Source organism: Schistocerca serialis, chromosome 11, assembly GCF_023864345.2.
Source record: "Schistocerca serialis cubense isolate TAMUIC-IGC-003099 chromosome 11, iqSchSeri2.2, whole genome shotgun sequence".
NCBI lineage: Eukaryota > Metazoa > Arthropoda > Insecta > Orthoptera > Acrididae > Schistocerca > Schistocerca serialis.
In genome coordinates, this window is record NC_064648.1 from 204016964 (window position 1) to 204038286 (window position 21323).

At 43.4% G+C, this 21323-nt stretch overlaps 1 protein-coding gene across 1 annotated transcript in view; it reads left to right on the top strand.

Moving 5' to 3' along the window:
• The window catches only part of LOC126427225 (probable cationic amino acid transporter), a 546247-nt gene that overhangs the window by 465437 nt on the left and 59487 nt on the right, over window positions 1–21323 (top strand). Inside the window, exons 10-11 of the mRNA XM_050089463.1 lie at window positions 11632–11843; window positions 12916–12918. Of these exons, the coding sequence (XP_049945420.1) occupies window positions 11632–11843; window positions 12916–12918 (215 nt within the window). The remainder of the gene's footprint in view (window positions 1–11631; window positions 11844–12915; window positions 12919–21323) is intronic.

Below are 21323 nucleotides of genomic sequence, written 5' to 3' on the forward strand. Positions count from 1 at the left end.
CAGCGCCACCGTGCGACGACCACAGGTCAAATGCACCGCACGGTCATACCCCGAGGTGATTTAAACCCGCAAACCGCCCACCAGAGCGTTGTTTCACCATGTATCAGCATTATCCTTAATGTATGAGCATGAGTGCAGAATCAATAGCAGAATACTGTGGATTTTTTTTTTTGTAGTGTTCAGCCACTGATCACTTTTCCAGAAAAGCAGCGAATGGTTTTATTTGCGTGTTTAATTTTATATTTGGAATGTATCTACCTTGTAACTGCGAGAGTCAAAATTCTTCCATCTTTGTTCAACTTCTACGTTTATTACAGGAAAACTGAAAATCAGTTATTTAAGATACCGGTTATTTTGAGCGGTTTTAATAGTCAATTTAAACTGGCGCTGAAAAGCCAGCATAACCGAAAACCTCTTGTTTCGGAGATAACTGCCATCCCTTAGACGCCATAGTTCATGGGAGTGTTTTCTGACAATACTTACGATGATTCGTCGAATCAAAGTGTCATGGTATGAAAATTGTTTCACTGTTTACACAGGTAATTAAGAATATATAACATTTTTAATTTTCTTGATACATTAATTGCTAAATGCACCTGCATTAAAATCTGTATAAATGCGTATGATTTAACATTTGCTATTCTTCCTCTTCTTCTTCCTGAAACGCTTCTGCTTGTGCATGTCATAAACTGAGCCAAGCCTCTTTTCTCTCACAGTCCATCATTTAGCATCTTCTCCCTTTGCAGTCCTCTAGGTTCATATCGTCCTTCACCTGGTCTCTTCATCTTGTTTGTGGTCTTCCAACTGGTCTTCTTCCAGATTCTGACCATTCTAAGGATGTTCTAGGTAGCCTTTTCTGGCCCCATTCTTTGTCTCCATAGTTCCCTGTAGTCGCCGGCCTTTGTGGCTGAGCGATTCTAGGCGCTTCTGTCTGGAACCGCGCGACCGCTACGGTCGCAGGTTCGAATTCTGCCTCGGGCACGGATGTGTGTGATGTCACTAGGTTAGTTAGGTGCAAGTGTTCTCTTTACGGATGAGGCTTCATTCCAAAGTGATCAAATTGTAAATTTTCACAATCAACATGTGTGGGCTGACGAGAATCCGCACGCAATTGTGCAATCACGTCATCAACACAGATTTTCTGTGAACGTTTGGGCAGGCATTGTTGGTGATGTCTCGATTGGGCCCCATGTTCTTCCTCCTACGCTCAATGGAGCACGTTATCACGATTTCATACGGGATACTCTACCTGTGCTGCTAGAACATGTGCCTTTACAAGTACGACACAACATGTAGTTCATGCGCGATGGAGCTCCTGCACATTTCAGTCCAAGTGTTCGTACGCTTCTCAACAACAGATTCGGTGACTGACGGATTGGTAGAGGCGGACCAATTCCGTGGCCTCCACGCTCTCCTGACCTCAACCCTCTTGACTTTCATTTATGGGGGCATTTGAAAGCTCTTGTCTACGCAACCCTGGTACCAAATGTAGAGAATCTTCGTGCTCGTATTGTGGACGGCTGTGATACAATATGGCATTCTCCAGGGCTGCATCAGCGCATCAGGGATTCCGTGCGACGGATGGTGGATGCACGTATCCTCGCTAACGGAGGACATTTTGAACATTTCCTGTAACAAAGTACGTTCTGTTGCTGTGTGTTTCCAGTCTATGATTAATGTGATTTGAAGAGAAGTAATAAAATGAGCTCTAACATGGAAAGTAAGCGTTTCCGGACACATGTTCACATAACATATTTTCTTTCTTTGTTTCCTGAAAGTTTGGCCGCACCTTTTTGTAACACCCTGTATATGGTAGACAAGGCCACTAGTGTGATGTCTCCATTTTGTTGCAGAGCCCTTATTTCTTGTGAGGCCCATTCTCACAGCACCCCTATGTATATATGCTGACTCCATGTCTGATGCTGCCACATCTACCTCCTGATCGCATAATGCCACTCCGTGCTGAGTTGCAGGCCGCCATCTTTTTTGATGGTGTTGTTGGCGATTTTTAGGATTCTCTACCGCAACTTGTAAAACGGAACCCTTATCAAATAACTTTGTTGTTTGCCTGTCTGTCTGTCAGACAACTGCGCGGTTATGAGCACCTGTACAAATTGCCAACCTTTTCGCAGTCCATTCTTCCACTTGCACGAATGATGATGAAATGATGAGGACAACATAAACACCCAGTCATCTCGAGGCAGGTGAAAATCCCTGACCCCGCCGGGAATCGAACCCGGGAAGCGAGAATGCTACCGCGAGACCACAAGCTGTGGACTGTCTGTCTGGGAGTCAACCTGTGCACATATGTGGCGATGCCGTGAGTACCAGTGACATCACAGCCAGCAGTTAAAGTACATAAGGCCATATCAGCCAGAGGCGTACAAATTCCCCTTCCAGCCTGCTTGCCCGTATCACTGTGCCACAACCATTAAACCAGCTCAACCTACCGGAATGGAAACTACTTTACAGTGGTTAAAGCAGGCCAACTTGGGTTTCCACTAGCCACGAAAGGTTCAAGGGACGTGTTCCGCCTGCTGAATCACACAACAGGTTGTGCTGTCACTCCGGTGTTAGTAGAGATTAGCCATATATTTGTGCAGGAAGTTTCACTGCAGCCCATGTATGTAACAATAGGAGCAGCAAAATTAAGAAACCAAACTTAAAGGAGGTTGAGGAGAAATTAAGGATTTGGGAATATATACCATTCACGAAACAGAGCCCAAGTCGAACATGGGAAAAGTTGTCGCATTTTGTATGAGACAGTTTCAAATAATTTGATAGTTGCCTTGCAATGCTTTGGGAACCTCGAGTATGTTACGAAATGTTTGTAAATTTGATCAGCAACTTCCTCAGTCTATAAATATTTTGAGAGAGGACAAGGCTGTAATGGTTGACAAGTGTGTGAAAATGTTTGCTAATAACTTAAGGCTATTTACCAGTACATAGACTTTCTAAGTTTGGTGCAGGCATTGACTGAAAAAGGAAAAACAGTTTGCTCAGTAAAAACGACATTCTCAGGGAATGCAACATAATCTTAGTATGAAAGAAAAGCTCCTTCTTTCGGATATGTACCTCTTACATTAGCATAATATGAAAAAATGAACTTCTTGTTTGATAAGATGTAATTGGGTAGTTTAGAATGAACTATTTTAGTAACTTCGAATCAATTCAGAAAACAGATAGTGCACATTCTGGAAAAACTGGTTGAAATTGGTATACCTGGAATGATATGAGATGCGACAATGGAGTAATGAGACTGACTTTCTTTGCAAGATGTGGCAACCCTGCAGGCTTGCGTAGGCACAATATCTTTGACCTCGGTCTATAAGCTGTTTCTAGTCCAAGCAGCACATCGATGTAACTGCTCAATCGTGAGTTGCGCTGTAATAAGTTAACACGTGTTTGTGTCTCTCGTCAAGGAAATGGAACCGCATAGTATTGCGAAGAGGTGTGCCATTTCTTTTTGCGTTACATTGAGTGAAAACGCGACGATAACTTACAGTAAGCTTCAGAAGGCTTTTGGGGAGGAGTTTATGTCAAGAGCTCAAGTTTTTCATTGGTGTAAAATGTTTAGTGAAGGCAGAAGGAATGTTGAATGTGAAGATCGCAGTCGACGACCATCAACCTCATGCACTGATGTTAACTTGGCCAGGGTGTGTGAACTCGTTCTATTTGATCGAAGATTATCCGTGAAGATAATTGCAGAAGAACTGAACATCATTCGAGAAACGGTTTGTCTAATAATGACTGAAGATCTTGGTATGAGAAAGATTTGTGCAAAAATTGTCCCCAAAAATCTCACACCACAACAGCAAGAAACACGAAAAAATGTGGCAGCTGATCTGTTAGAACAGAAATCAATCCAGAATTGTTGAGCTGTGTTATCACTGGCGATGAAAGTTCGTTTTTTCAGTACGATCCAGAGACAAAACGCCAAAGTTCGCAATGGTGCTCAAAGAGTTCACCCAGACCAAAAAAAGCTCGCATGTGAAAGTCAAAAGTGAAATGCATGCTTGTGTGCTTCTTTGATTCCAACGGAATTGTCCATAAATAGTGGGTGCCTCCTGGACAAACAGCTAACCAATATTACTAGAAAGAGATTTTAGAAAGATTTCGTAAAAGAGTTCTTCATGTCCGTGCCAACATTGCTGATAATTGGATTCTGCATCACGATAATGCGCCATCCCATACTGCTCTGTCAGTACAGCAATTTTTAACCTCAAAACAAATTTCAGTACTAACACAGCCACCTCATTCACCAGATATCGCTCCGTGCGACTTTTTTCTATTTCCAAGAGTCAAAACGGCGGTCAAGGGACACCATTTTCAAACAACACAAGGTGTCCAAAAAGCTGTGACGAGGGTCTTGAAGGATATTATAGAAGATGAGTTCCAGAAATGTCACCATCAATGGCAGAAGCTCTGAAAAAAGTGTGTGCAATCAGAAGGGAACTACTTTGTAGGAGACAACACCAAACTTGACTAAAACGGTAAGCAACATTTTTTTCAGATCAGTCTCATTATTGTCGCACCTCGTATGTGGGTGGAACCCACGAAGGTTACAGAAATTAGAGTTCAAAAACCTTACTTTAAAAGTATTGCAGTATAATAGTCATGTTCAGATTCTTAGGTGCAAAGGATCTCGACTTTGAAAGTTTTTTTTTGCTCATTATAGAAAGCACGTGACCTTATGATAGGTAGTACCTGTCGAAAGTGAGAGAAGTTACAGAGAAATCCATTCGTATCGAAATAAATAAATAAGCCAGAAATACGAGGGTGGTTTGAAGAGTTCTCGGAATCACCGCGAGAGGTCAGCGGTAGCGCTACGAGTTGCCCACGTGAAGTTCATTGGACGGACTGTTGCCTGTAAACACGTGCCGCGTCAGTGCTCTTGGGAGGGAGCTGTGGCGGTGACGTGACTGTTGCTCTCGCGTAGTGATTTGCGAAGATGGAAAAAAATCGAGATTCGAGCAGTGTCTAACATTCTGCGTGGTGTCTGTTTGTTCCAAGTCGTGTCTCCCTACCACTTTCGCGCAAAGACGCTCTGTGCGCGTTTTTTAGGGAATTGACTGGTATGAACCTGGGACCTGTTGCTGGTAAGGAGACGCCAGACCACACATGACATGTAGAGTTCAGTGAGACTAGCGATGATATAACCAAATACTTAATGATTTCAGCGTCAGCTCCACTGCACTCCCTGTAAAAGAATCTTAATACTAACTAAATTTAGTGGAAGGGGTTCAAGGCTTTCCTATGTTTAGTTAGCTGGTAAAATAACGTCGCAAAAGCAGTTACGTTTACCATTGGAAATTTTATTCTACTCACAAAACATTGTTTTTAAATTGCACTATTGATAAAAGGAAATATTTTAATACAGGATGATAAAAACCAACTGTGTTCAACAAAAATGTGAACGAATATTCCCTGAATGGATTTCCAAATTCTACAATGGATCGAAGGATGACCTATACCATATCACATCTATAATCTAGATTTAAGTTAAGTTTCATAAAAAAGAAAACTATCAAAATGGTCTACAGTGACCCTCAATTATCTTTAATTACTTATCTAACTTGTTGTAAATTACAGTGGCTGATGTGGCTTCTCAATAATTATATAACAGAAAAATCATCGCGTTTCAGATTTTTACTTCAGGTAGCAAATGTGAATACCATGAGATTTAATTGACGATTGACACTAGTATTACGTAAAAAGGGGATGTAACAGATGAGACTTCTGCAGTTTTCAGTGAAAATGTGGCATCGCGTGCGTTCATTACCTTGTCGTTGGTTAGGCAGCATCAGGGGGTGGCGGGCGGCGCAGCTCCACAACAGCTCGCTGTCTCGGAAGCAACTCTCTCCTAACTTCTCCTTACTACAATTTACCAAAGTTGGTTTAAAAAAAGCTATCTCGCTGTGTTTTCAACTGACCAATCAGCCGTGGTGGGGCAATGTTTTTAACGTTTGCAATGTAACAGAGACGTGAAAAAGTCTCACGCTAAAACTTGCAGCTGGTGTGGCCCTTTTAGTGAAGATCTATACTGTTCTTCTGGAGGGCTCTATCTTTTAACATGCGCTGGGGGGTGGTCCTGTCAGTCAGCCAGGAAGTGGGTGTCTGTCTGTTATCACAGGGCCTTCTAGCTTAACACGGTTCTGCTCTCGGCTTCTGTTCTCGTTTCTTCCCTCGGAACTGCGTCTGTCTCACGGTGGGAAGGTATGACATGCATTTAGGCGTTCTTGTGTTAGTCTGTGGTATTCCATTTGCTCACTCGTTGATCGTATTACTTTGGTTAATTTAATGTCAGGATTTATTCGGAGCTATGTGACATACTGCTGGATTTGCTTATCATGTCAGGGTTTTCATGGAAGGTTTTGGATTTGCCTGACACCTTACAAGTGATTAAATACTTCGTAAAGAAAGGTATGAAAGCAAAGGACATTCGTGCCGATTTCCTGAGTACACTGGGGGACTCTGCTCCTTCATATTCAACTGTTGCCAAGTGGACCAATGAATTTAAATTTGATCGGGAGAGCTTAGACGATGATCTGCGCAGTGGTCGACCAATATGTGTCACTACTCCAGAAATCGTTGCAAAAGTGCACAAAATGGTCATGGACGATCGCCGATCGTAAGTGCGTGAAATTGCTCATGCTTGCCAGATGTCATCTCAAAGGGTATATCACATTTTAACTGAAGAATTAGAAATGAAAAAATTATCTGCAAGATGGGTACCACAACTCTTGACGCTGGATCAAAAATGCACGAGAATGGACGTATCGGAACAATATTTGGCCCGTTTTAGGAGAAACAAACAAGACTTGTTGCGCCGGTTTGTGACCACAGATGAAACTTGCATGCAGTACTATACTCCAGAGACAAAAGAACAGTCAAAGCAGTCGAAACATTACTGATTCTCCGCCACCAAAGAAAACAGAGACAATTCCTTTGGCGGGAAATGTCATGGCATCAGTGTTCTGGGATGCGAAGGGGATTCTGTTTCTAGATTATCTCCCCACTGGGCAAACCATTACTGGAGAATACTATACTAACCTCCTGGACAAATTGCAACAAACGATATGCTAAAAAAGGCCACGTTTAGCAAGGAAGAATGTCATCTTCCATCAAGACAATGCACGCCCGGACACATGTGCCGTCGCCATGGCAAAATTACACGAACTAAGGTATGAACTGTTGCCGCACCCGGCTTATTCACGTGATACGGCTCCGTCAGACTTCCATCTCTTCCCAAAACTGAAAATTTTTCTCGGTGGACGAAGACTCACTTCAAACAAAGAATTGATAGCTTGAGTTGACAACCATTTTGCAGGCCTGGAGGAAACTCATTTTCGAGATGGAATCAGGGTACTGGAACATCGTTGAACTAAGAGCATTAATCTACAAGGAGACTACATTGAAAAACAGAAAATGTTTCAGTGATGTAAGTATTTTTTTTTTATTCTGTTCCCAGAGCTTTTCAAACCACCCTCGTAAACTGAAAAGGAAAAAAGAGGACAAACAAAATCCACCATTTTCTGGACTACAATGACCCAAAATTAATATATATTACACTGAGCCTTGTCTTGAGATACTTGGATTTAAAAAAGACTTTTCATCAACTTCCGGAAGCAATTCATAATATTACGAGGGGCATTTGAAAAATGATGTGGTGATGGATAACAGAAGAGTTAAGGTGCGTGAGATTGCTAGTGCTGTGGGCATCTCGAATGAACGGGTACATAAAATTTTGCATAAACATTTGGACATTAGAAAGCTATCCGCAAGATGGGTTCTGTGACTGCTCACGCTTGACCAACAACGGAAACGTGTGAAGTGTTGCAAAGATGGTCTACAGCTGTTCAGGAAGAAGCCACAGGACTTTAATCGCCGTTTCGTCACTGTGGATAAAACACGGATACATTACTATACTCCTGAGACCAAACAACAATGTAAGCAATGGGTTAACAAGGGAGAATCTGCACCAAAAAAGGCGAAGACCATTCCTTCGACCAGAAAGGATATGGCGATTGTCTTTTGGGCTTTGCAAGGGATAATCATCGACTATCTGGAAAAGGGTAAAACTATTATAGGTGCTTATTATTCATAGTTATTGGACCGTCTGAAAACCGAGCTGCAAGAAAAACGCCGGAGATTGGACCGCAAAAAAGTCATTTTCCAAAACGACAATGCACCAGCACACACCTCAGCAGCTGTGGTCGCGAAATTATTGAAAATAGGATTCCAACTCGTTTCACATCCCCCCCCCCCCTATTCTCCAGACTTGGCTACCTTGGACTACTATTTGTTCCCCAATTTGAAGAAATGGCTGGCGGGGCAAAGATTTCATTAAAAATAGGAGGTGATTGCAGCAAGTAATAGCTATTTTGCAGACTTGGACAATTCCTATTATTCGGAAGGATTCAACAAATTAGAACAGGGTTGGAAGAAGTGTATAAGTTTAAAAGGAGACTATGTCGAAAAATAAAAAAGGTTTACCCCATCACGTAAGTAGTATTTATTTTTGCATGGACTTTTCAAACGCCCCTCGTACAATGGGTGCAGACACAATAAACTGCTGCGTAGCATAGCACTGTGGGAAGACGAGCAGGAAAGCAAAAGTCCTGTAGCCTGCTTGGGTTGGGCAGAACCTGGCTTGGACGGGATTAAAGCAACCTTTCCGTTCTGCTGATAATGTGGGCTGGCTTGCCTGCCTGGCTAACAGGCAATCATGGGCAGGTCGACAGTGGAATGTGTGCCCCTCTGGTACCAACAACACATCAGCAGCCATTCCACTAGACAATGCCCAAAGCGTGTTTGATCGAAAGCATTTTAACCAGTTAAGGCTAGTGAGAGCCCAAGGACGTCTTATTCAGTCCACAGTTCGTGGTCCAGTGGCTAGCGTTCCTGCCACTGGATCACGGGGTCCCGGGTTCGATTCCCGGCCGGTTTGGGGATTTTCTCTGCCTGGGAACTGGGTGTTAGTCTCCATCATTTCATCATCTTTCGTGACAATCGCTCGGTTGGACTGTGAAAAAAATTTGGACTTTGCATGGGTGCTGATGACTGTGCAGTTGAGCGCCTCACAAACCAAACGCCTACATCTACATCCATACTCCGCAAGCCACCTGACGGTATGTGGCGGAGGGTACCTTGAGTACCTCCATCGGTTCTCCCTTCCATTCCAGTCTCGTATTGTTCGTGGAAAGAAGGATTGTCGGTATGCCTCTGTGTGGGCTCTAATCTCTCTGATTTTATCCTCATGGTCTCTTCGTGATATATACATAGGGGGGAGCAATATACTGCTTGACTCCCCGGTGAAGGTATGTTCTCAAAACTTTAACAAAAGCCCGTACCGAGCTACTGAGCGTCTCTCCTGCAGAGTCTTCCACTGGAGTTTATCTATCATCTCCGTAACGCTTTCGCGATTACTAAATGATCCTGTAACGAAGCGCGCTGCTCTCCGTTGGATCTTGTCTATCTCTTCTATCAACCTTATCTGGTATGGATCCCACACTGCTGAGCAGTATTCAAGCAGTGGGCGAACAAGTGTACTGTAACCTACTTCCTTTGTTTTCGGATTGCATTTCCTTAGGATTCTTCCTATGAATCTCAGTCTGGCATCTGCTTTACCGAAGATTAATTTTATATGGTCATTCCACTTTAGATCACTCCTAATGCCTACTCCCAGATAATTTATGGAATTAACTGCTTCCAGTTGCTGACCTGCTATGTTGTTGCTAAATGATAAAGAATTTTTCTTTCTATGTATTCGCAGCACATTACACTTGTCTACATTGAGATTAAATTGCCATTCCCTGCATCATGCGTCAATTCGCTGCAGATCCTCCTGCATTTCAGTACAATTTTCCATTGTTACAACCTCTCAATACACCATAACATCATCTGCAAAAAGCCTCAGTGAACTTCCGATGTCATCCACAAGGTCATTTATACACTCCTGGAAATGGAAAAAAGAACACATTGACACCGGTGTGTCAGACCCACCATACTTGCTCCTGACACTGCGAGAGGGCTGTACAAGCAATGATCACACGCACGGCACAGCGGACACACCAGGAACCGCGGTGTTGGCCGTCGAATGGCGCTAGCTGCGCAGCATTTGTGCACCGCCGCCGTCAGTGTCAGCCAGTTTGCCGTGGCATACGGAGCTCCATCGCAGTCTTTAACACTGGTAGCATGCCGCGACAGCGTGGACGTGAACCGTATGTGCAGTTGACGGACTTTGAGCGAGGGCGTATAGTGGGCATGCGGGAGGCCGGGTGGACGTACCGCCGAATTGCTCAACACGTGGGGCGTGAGGTCTCCACAGTACATCGATGTTGTCGCCAGTGGTCGGCGGAAGGTGCACGTGCCCGTCGGCCTGGGACCGGACCGCAGCGACGCACGGATGCACGCCAAGACCGTAGGATCCTACGCAGTGCCGTAGGGGACCGCACAGTCACTTCGCAGCAAATTAGGGACACTGTTGCTCCCGGGGTATCGGCGAGGACCATTCGCAACCGTCTCCATGAAGCTGGGCTACGGTCCCGCACACCGTTAGGCCGTCTTCAGCTCACGCCCCAACATCGTGCAGCCCGCCTCCAGTGGTGTCGCGACAGGCGTGAATGGAGGGACGAATGGAGACGTGTCGTCTTCAGCGATGAGAGTCGCTTCTGCCTTGGTGCCAATGATGGTCGTATGCGTGTTTGGCGCCGTGCAGGTGAGCGCCACAATCAGGACTGCATACGACCGAGGCACACAGGGCCAACACCCTGCATAATGGTGTGGGGAGCGATCTCCTACACTGGCCGTACACCACTGGTGATCGTCGAGGGGACACTGAATAGTGCACGGTACATCCAAACCGTCATCGAACCCATCGTTCTACCATTCCTAGACCGGCAAGGGAACTTGCTGTTCCAACAGGACAATGCACGTCCGCATGTATCCCGTGCCACCCAACGTGCTCTAGAAGGTGTAAGTCAACTACCCTGGCCAGCAAGATCTCCGGATCTGTCCCCCATTGAGCATGTTTGGGACTGGATGAAGCGTCGTCTCACGCGGTCTGCACGTCCAGCACGAACGCTGGTCCAACTGAGGCGCCAGGTGGAAATGGAATGGCAAGTCGTTCCACAGGACTACATCCAGCATCTCTACCATCGTCTCCATGGGAGAATAGCAGCCTGCATTGCTGCAAAAGGTGGATATACACTGTACTAGTGCCGACATTGTGCATGCTCTGTTGCCTGTGTCTATGTGCCTGTGGTTCTGTCAGTGTGATCATGTGATGTATCTGATCCGAGGAATGTGTCAATAAAGTTTCCCCTTCCTGGGACAATGAATTCACGGTGTTCTTATTTCAATTTCCAGGAGTGTATATATTGTGAATAGCAACGGTCCTATGACACTCCCCAGAGGAACACCTGAAATCACTCTTACTTCAGAAGACTTCTCTCCATTCAGAATGACGTCGTAGTCATCATCATCATCATCATCGTCATCATCTTATTCAGTGTTATCGTCGCCAAAGTCAGCATTCTTACAAAGAAGAGTAACTGGTAACTGAAACTTTACAACTGCTGCCTCGTAGCGCTGGCTGTATGACGAGGCGAGTGTGCGTCTCTGTGGCAGGTGCTGTACGGAAACCAGCTGCAGCCGGACCAGCTGCGAGCGGCGCTGGGAGGCAGCGGTGGCAGCGTCGGCGGAGCCACGACGCTGGGTACGGGCGTGGGCGTGGCGGCGCCCGGCGTCGGCATGGGCGGCGTCGGCGTGGTGGGGCAGCCGCCCCTCTCGCACCACGGCGCCCACCACCAGCGCGTCATGGTGCGCCGCGTCACCCGCAGGTGGGCCACACTCGTACTGTGGAACCAGTTTCACGACACATGCTTCGTGAAACCTATTTCGCGAAACTGGTTTCATGGAACCAATTTTGTGAAACTGGTTTCGTGTACTGCTGTAGACACGGCGACACGAGCGTTCACTCAAGGTTTCGTCGTCTCGCGAGTGCTGGAATCGTCTCTGCAGGGAATGTCTTGGCCGCTCCACGAGTAGCGGCACAGATAATGCTTCTCTGCTTGAAATCACTGTGCTTAAGAAAGACATGTTTCTGCTCTAGATTCGATAAAAAACAGTCACTTCAGTTGCTCCGCGATCTTGATGAAACAGATTGCTCTGGAAGATCTGAGATGTTATTTCAACCATCTGAGAATGTCACTAGCGCTATTCACATTTCTTCTTAACAGAGTTAATAATGTGCCTAGGATGAAAGGTACTGTAAAGCGAGAAGCATTGTCGCCATAAATGTAATGAGCGTGCGAGAACTATGGTAGGTAAGGCGAATGGCCGAATTCAGTTTCTTGGGAGAATTTTAGAGAAGCGTGATTCATTTGTAAAGGAGACCGGATGTAGGACGCTGGTGACACCTGTTCTTGAGTACTGCTCAAGTGCCTGGTGTGACCTCCCCTTCTCTCTTTGCTCCGTTTCTTTCGCTGATCTTTCCTCTTCTTTCTTCCTTCTTCGTACCGCGGCTATATCTCAGGGTTTTCAATGCAGAAATGTAGTGAGAAGGGGGCACACGTGTGCGGTGGTTCTCGATATCGTAGTGCTGTGAGGGAGCGTCACTCGTGCCTCTGGATTGAGAACACTGACGACTGAAGTGCGAACATTTCTCAAAAGAAAAAAAACAGGTATGTACTCTCTTTTCTTTTAAAACTATAAATAGCAGCGTAGATAGTACTATCTATAGCTCTACTAAACTGAATGAGCACGACACTATTGACAAAGTTTCAACCTCGAAAAAAGTTTATTAATACCAGTTAGCAAAAATTAAAAAAAAAACTCATCCAATCCAGAAGTCACTGACAGTGAGAGCAATTAGTTTCTGATGTGTGTGTAGTGGTCATTAATACTTAAAAGATCGTTTCAATAATTCTATCACTGTCCGTTTGTCAGTTACTAAGCAACGTATCAACAAGCTGACTATGCAATGATTAATATTTGTCGTATCCCGACCGTAAATCGCTTCTCGCTTGCTTTAAGTTTGTTGTTGTTGTTGTGGTCTTCAGTCCTGAGACTGGTTTGATGCAGCTCTCCATGCTACTCTATCCTGTGCAAGCTTTTTCATCTCCCACTACCTACTGCAACCTACATCCTTCTGAATCTGCTTAGTGTATTCATCTCTTGGTCTCCCTATACGATTTTTACCATCCACGCTGCCCTCCAATACTAAATTGGTGATCCCTTGATGCCTCAGAACATGTCCTACCAACCGATCCCTTCTTCTGGTCAAGTTGTGCCACAAACTTCTCTTCTCCCCAATCCTACTCAATACTTCCTCATTAGTTATGTGATCTACCCATCTAATCTTCAGCATTCTTCTGTAGCACCACATTTCGAAAGCTTCTATTATCTTCTTGTCCAAACTATTTATCGTCCATGTTTCACTTCCATAGATGGCTACACTCCATACGAATACTTTCAGAAATGACTTCCTGACACTTAAATCAATACTGGATGTTAACAAATTCCTCTTCTTCAGAAACGCTTTCCTTGCCAATGCCAGCCTACATTTTATATCCTCTCTACTTCGACCATCATCAGTTATTTTGCTCCCCAAATAGCAAAACTCCTTTACTACTTTAAGTGCCTCATTTCCTAATCTAATTCCCTCAGCATCACCCGACTTAATTAGACTACATTCCATTATCCTTGTTTTGCTTTTGTTGATATTCATCTTATATCCTCCTTTCAGGACACTGTCCATTCCATTCAACTGCTCGTCCAAGTCCTTTGCTGTCCCTGACAGAATTACAATGTCATCGGCGAACCTCAAAGTTTTTATTTCTTCTCCATGAATTTTAATACCTACTCCGAATTTTTCTTTTGTTTCCTTCACTGCTTGCTCAATATACAGATTGAACAACATCGGGGAGATGCTACAACCCTGTCTTACTCCCTTCCCAACCACTGCTTCCCTTTCATGTCCCTCGACTCTTATAACTGCCATCTGGTTTCTGTACAAATTGTAAATAGCCTCTCGCTCCCTGTATTTTACCCCTGCCACCTTTAGAATTTGAAAGAGAGTATTCCAGTCAACATTGTCAAAAGCTTTCTCTAAGTCTACAAATGCTAGAAACGTAGGTTTGCCTTTCCTTAATCTTTCTTTTAAGATAAGTCGTAAGGTCAGTATTGCCTCACGTGTTCCAGTGTTTCTACGGAATCCAAACTGATCTTCCCCGAGGTCAGCTTCTACTAGTTTTTCCATTCGCCTGTAAAGAATTCGTGTTAGTATTTTGCAGCTGTGACTTATTAAGCTGATAGTTCGGTAATTTTCACATCTGTCAACACCTGCTTTCCTTGGGATTGGAATTATTATATTCTTCTTGAAGTCTGAGGGTATTTCGCCTGTTTCATACATCTTGCTCACCAGATGGTGGAGTTTTGTCAGGACTGGCTCTCCCACGGCCGTCAGTAGTTCCAATGGAATATTGTCTACTCCGGGGGCCTTGTTTCGACTCAGGTCTTTCAGTGCTCTGTCAAACTCTTCACGCAGTATCGTATCTCCCATTTCATCTTCATCTACATCCTCTTCCATTTCCATAATATTGTCCTCAAGTACATCGCCCTTGTATAGACCCTCTATATACTCCTTCCACCTTTCTGCTTTCCCTTCTTTGCTTAGAACTGGGTTTCCATCTGAGCTCTTGATATTCATACAAGTCGTTCTCTTATCTCCAAAGGTCTCTTTAATTTTCCTGTAGGCGGTATCTATCTTACCCCTAGTGAGATAGGCCTCTACATCCTTACATTTGTCCTCTAGCCATCCCTGCTTAGCCATTTTGCACTTCCTGTCGATCTCATTTTTGAGACGTTTGTATTCCTTTTTTCCTGTTTCACTTACTGCATTTTTATATTTTCTCCTTTCATCAATTAAATTCAATATTTCTTCTGTTACCCAAGGATTTCTACTAGCCCTCGTCTTTTTACCTATTTGATCCTCTGCTGCCTTCACTACTTCATCCCTCAAAGCTACCCATTCTTCTTCTACTGTATTTATTTCCCCCATTCCTGTCAATTGCTCCCTTATGCTCTCCCTGAATCTCTGTACAACCTCTGGTTCTTTTAGTTTATCCAGGTCCCATCTCCTTAAATTCCCACTTTTTTGCAGTTTCTTCAGTTTTAATCTACAGGTCATAACCAATAGATTGTGGTCAGAGTCCACGTCTGCCCCTGGAAATGTCTTACAATTTAAAACCTGGTTCCTAAATCTCTGTCTTACCATTATATAATCTATCTGATACCTTTTAGTATCTCCAGGGTTCTTCCATGTATACAACCTTCTTTCATGATTCTTAAACCAAGTGTTAGTTATGATTATGTTGTGCTCTGTGCAAAATTCTACCAGGCGGCTTCCTCTTTCATTTCTGTCCCCCAATCCATATTCACCTACTATGTTTCCTTCTCTCCCTTTTCCTACACTCGAATTCCAGTCACCCATGACTATTAAATTTTCGTCTCCCTTCACAATCTGAATAATTTCTTTTATTTCATCATACATTTCTTCAATTTCTTCGTCATCTGCAGAGCTAGTTGGCATATAAACTTGTACTACTGTAGTAGGCATAGGCTTTGTGTCGATCTTGGCCACAATAATGCGTTCACTATGCTGTTTGTAGTAGCTTACCCGCTTTCCTATTTTCCTATTCATTATTAAACCTACTCCTGCATTCCCCCTATTTGATTTTGTGTTTATAACCCTGTAGTCACCTGACCAGAAGTCTTGTTGCTTTAAGTATCAAGACGATTACCATGCCGCTCTTATACGTCTTTGATAGTTATTATCAAGCTGATGTCCGTAAATTGCGGTTAATGTTAATGAATCACATACGCGACGATAACGCCCGATATCCAGCCGCGTATCTTAAACTCTGCGCCGATATTTGACAATTCGCGCGCGATTTGTTTGAACTAAAGTCGGGCCGTGGTTCCCTAGAATAATCTTTAAATCAACTCCGTGTTGTAAATCAACAATTCTATGCCCATTCATCAAAGTTACAGCAGATCCGCACTCGACCACTACGTGATCGCGCACTCGAGCCATAGAGGCACTCACATGCGCAGAACAGATTTTGTGTTGTCAACATACATTGCCGGCCTGGTCACGTGATCTCGGGACGTCGTGTCTTTGTTCGTATAGCGCCCTGTATATTTCGAATGTCACTGCATCCCTAGTACAGACGGATTCTTTTCGTACGTGTCGTGGATTATTTATATATGTTGCGAAGACATTTTAACAGTATCCACTTGATACCGGGAATAAACCAGCTACGTAACTTTTAAGGGCAAGTGATATTGCATTCTGCTTCTTTGCGATAGGTGTCACAGTTCAGATGCACTCGAGTTTTGGTAGTTTTCCGTATGATACGGCACTTTATAGTATTACAGAGCCTGACGTACAATTTTGCAGTGATAGTCTTGCCTAACGACTTGACAGTACGCTAGTACTTTTGCAAGTGTCCGAAAAACACCGAATTTGCCACACATTAGCGATTATATCCCTGCTAATTCGTCCTTTTTTCTTGTATTTCTGCGTATTTATTTTCTCGTTTTTGCGGCCTAAAGCACAATTTTTCTTACTGGTGGCACTTTGAGGTATTTATTTAACGCATTTTAAGTACTTGCTCCCAGTTCATTAAATAAATAGTAGACGGAGTAATCTGTATACATAATTGACAAGTCACTGATAAATGCCTGGAGGATAGTATTTACTGAAACAACTAAGCTTTTCCTTTCCTGTTCCACTGGCAAATTTACGAGAGGAAGCGATTGTTTGTAAGCTTTTGTAAGAGCCATAATATCTATTATATAGTCATAAAAGCGTAGAAAAATAGGTCTACAGAATCAAGTCTTAATTATAATGCGTCTCGAAATTTTTAAACGTATACAGTGTCTCTTACTAAAATGAAAACTATAATTAGAGCTATATGGAATGTACCCATGAAAAGTTACTATCCCTCCTTTCACATATTTTTCTTTCCATCCGTAGCAATAACGTAATTCACCATCGCTATGACACTATCAACAAACGGTGAAACACAACAAAAACTCTTGGTATTATAAAACTTCAAACGCTGCAGAAAGCACACGGGCACAGCGAAGTCCCGAGATCACGTGACAATCCTGGTTTAATGTTGACAACATGCGCAGAACGCAATGCTCACTCCAGAGATATTTACTCTATGACTCGAGCAACACGGAAGTTTTTGTTCTTACAAAGAGAAAACATATCACGCCTGATCCAATGAAGGTGATTTGCTATGCCAAAATATATTTATATCTGTCTAATTAAAACTCATTATCTATTAAATGTTGAACATAATTAAATTCTTTACTGTGCAAATAATCAATAAAATTTAGAAATGAATTACATGTATAAAACAAATCTCAAGTTGATATGACGTCAATGGTCACTGCTTGTTTCGACTCCCCTACACTCACGTGACGCAAAGTAGATCTGACTATATTGGACCTACTCATGTAATGCTACACTGGGATCTGCACCTGGTTGTATTAAAGGAAGACATCAAAGCAGTTCCGAGATGGGTTGCTAAATTTGTCACCCGTAATTTCGAACATTACACTAGTGTTACAGAGATGGTTTGCGAACACAAATGTGAATCCCGGAAGGGAAGGCGACGTTATTTTTTTTTTTCGAGGAACACTACTGAAAAAAATTTATAGCATTTTAAGCTGACCGCAGAAAGATCCTACTGCCGCCTACATACATTTCGAATGACGAGAGCAAAGATAAGATACAAGAAATCAGCATTGATACGGGGGCTTATAGATACTCGTTTTCCCGTCGCTCTGTCTGCGAGTGGAACAGGAAAAGGAAAGACCAGGAGTGGTACAAGGCACCCTCCGACACGCACTGTACCGTGGTTTTCGGGGTATGGATGTAGATATTTTTTCGTAAGTAGGGATCCGTATTCATTTCTGCAGCAGACGTGTTGCGCAGCCGCTACCTCTCACAAGGGGAGGCCGCCAATTGTGAAATTCAGATTCGATTCATATTGCGCATAATAAAAGCTCATGGCCAGAGGTGTAATGTGGCAAAGCACCAAGATGCACTTCTCAGTCGTTGTCGAGAAAATCGACAGTTAAAAGAAACCATTGCGGTGAAATACTCTCTACGACTAATAATTTCCCACAGCGTCGTGGCGGAGCGGTAAGCGCTCGGGTTTGTAATCCGAAGGTCGCCGGATCGAATCTCGCACCATGCAATTTTTTTTAGTATTTGTTTTTTATAATTCAAATGTATATATATATATATATATATATATATATATATATATATATATATATAATTCCCGGCAATCAGTTGCAACAATTATGCATATAATAAGTTGTTGAAAGTCGTTTGTCGTGGAAAAACTGGCGACTTCGAACATCATTATATTTTCCGCAAACAAAGTTGTATTTCACAAATGTTATTAATTGTCTTTATAATGTTAACCACGTATAGTTAACGGAAGACGTAGAAACGATATTCCGAAACGAATACGTATAGCGTAAGTCAAACGTTCGAATTGGAATAGAGACCCCACGAACACAAATTCGCCGTGGCAGGTATGAAATATAAACTCCGTTACTCGCTCGTTACACTTGATGGACAGATGTTGAATGGGCCGAAACGAGCCGCCGCATAACAGCGTAGTCGCCTGCTAACTTCGAAAGAAGGTAGATGCGGTCCCTAGCGCAACTTATAACATCGTCGAAAATCAGTGGGGACGGGAGAGCTTTGGTACACCCTGTTAAAAAAAAAAAACGGGAAAATGGAGGCGGTACAATTGGAGAGCGATCCGCCTTCACCAGCATGCATAAGTAATTCATTAATACTTTATATATATATATATATATATATATATATATATATATATATATATATATATATATATATATATTTGAATTACAAAAAACTAATAATAAAAAAAAATCGCATGGCACGAAATTCGATCCGGCGACCTTCGGATTACAAACCCGAACGCTTACCGCTGCGCCACGACGCTGTGAAAAATTATTAGTCGTAGAGAGTATTTCACCGCAACAGTTTCTTTTAACTGTCGATTTTCTCGACAACGGCTGAGAAGTGCATCTTGGTGCTTTGCCACATTACACCTCTGGCCATGAGCTTTTATTATGCGCAGTATGAATCGAATCTGAATTTCACAATTGGCGCCCTCCCCTTGTCAGTCAAGTACGACGTCTGTTCAAAACATCCCGAAATTTGGTCCATAAATCTGTTCTGTGCTTACCTTTCACTTATTGTGCATGGTCTCCTTCGAAATATTCTTCTTCACAATTGATGCACTGCTGCCACCCTCGTTTCCATTTCCGGAAGCAGTCTTGGTGCGCCTCATTCTCTAACGCGCGAAGCGCCGTCTGCGAACTTTCTTTTATCTCGTCTATCGTCGCAAATGTTCGCCCTTTCAACGGGGTTTTCGCCTTTGGAAATTAAAAAAAAAAAAAAATGTCTGCAGGATCCATATCTGGAGAGTACAGAAGAAGAGGTAGCACAGTGATAGCGATTCTTGTGCAATAGTCTCGCACCAACAGGGATGAAAGTGTGGGTGCTGCGTTACAGTGATGCAAGACACATGAATTGTTTCGCCACATTTACGGCCGGTTCCTTCTCACATTGTGTAGCAGCGTCGCAACACGCTCCGATAGTACCATCGGCGGCCGAAGTGGCCGTGCGGTTCTAGGCGCTGCAGTCTGGAACCGCGAGACCGCTACGGTCGCAGGTTCGAATCCTGCCTCGGGCATGGATGTTTGTGATGTCCTTAGGTTAGTTAGGTTTAACTAGTTCTAAGTTCTAGGGGACTAATGACCTCAGAAGTTGAGTCCCATAGTGCTCAGAGCCATTTGAACCATTTGACCCATAGTACCATCGACTAACAGCTTGTCCCTGTGGTACGAATTCAAGATGAACCAACCCTTCAAAGTCAAAGATAATCATTAAGGCCCGTCCACACGCAACGATTTGTCTGCGCAAATGTCTGCGCACATCACATCTGCGCAGACAGATCGTTGCGTGTGGACAGAAGATTTGCACCAACCCGAGGCGTGTGCAAACCTGGAAGTTGGAGTTGGAGGTTTGAGCGAAACCTCTCAAATCTGTGGGTTCAAACCACATCTGCGCAGACAAGTTGGAGCGTGTGGACAGGAGATCGCCGCAAATCTGGCGCGAAACAGCTGTTTGCTCAGTCTAGTGTTTGTATTTGTGCGCACAGGGCATTAAAATGACTGATGTCAGTGTTCTCGAGAGTTTGTAAGTGAGTTCATTGAAATATATAGAAACCACCCATGTTTGTGAAAGATTAAAAGTAAAGAATATAGTGACAGAGACAAAAAGACAGCAGCATACAATGCTCTAATTGAAAAATTGCGGATATTACTTCACTCAACTCTTGTTTCGATATTGCAGTTGAAAATTCCAAATCCTTGGAGCTCCTTCCTGTTGCTAGGAATCTTAATGTTACCGCCAGCCGTTCATAAGGAGAAATTGCCCTTCTCTATAAAAGTATTTTGTCTCATAATATGAGGGGTTACAAGCTTTAAGAGATAATTATAAGTTTCGACATCATCCGCAAATAATTTCGCCAGTCGTTAGGTTCGCCCTGCGACTCTCGCAGTAAATTTACGTGAGAAAACTGCTTTTGCTTTAGCAGCTAATGTCTACACCATTTTGACCGCTTTCTCTGTTTCTTGCGGTTGGTCTGGATGTTTTTTGCAGCACAAGTTGCGAATACAGACCACAACAGAACTTCCTCCATTTCTATATTTCCAAATAACTGAATTAAATTTTTGACGTTTAAGGGGAGCGTAGTCGCTTGCCACTGATATTTCTTTTCTATACCGACAGGTGGCGGGCGAGTAGTAGATTGGGGTTTGTGTCGTGTGAACACACCACATTTGCAGCGATCTTTTGCATGTACAGACATTTGCGCCGATGTCTGCGCAGACAGATCGTTGCGTGTGGACCGGGCTTTAGCATGGCTTTGACATTTGACCTGACCTGATGTAACGAAACTTTTGATACATGGTGAAGACAGTGAAATTTTGCTGCGCCGAAAATTTTCGACATCGGAAAGAGATTATTTGATTTTAACTAAAAACCTCAAAACTTTGTTGTTACTCTTGTGCCCCATTGACATCAAGATACGTTTGATCGGGGGGTGTTTCTTACTGATCACATTGGCCGTCACCACTCATTGAATTACTTTGAGCACTCCGTCTTCAGGCCACGAGTGGCCGACCGGGAC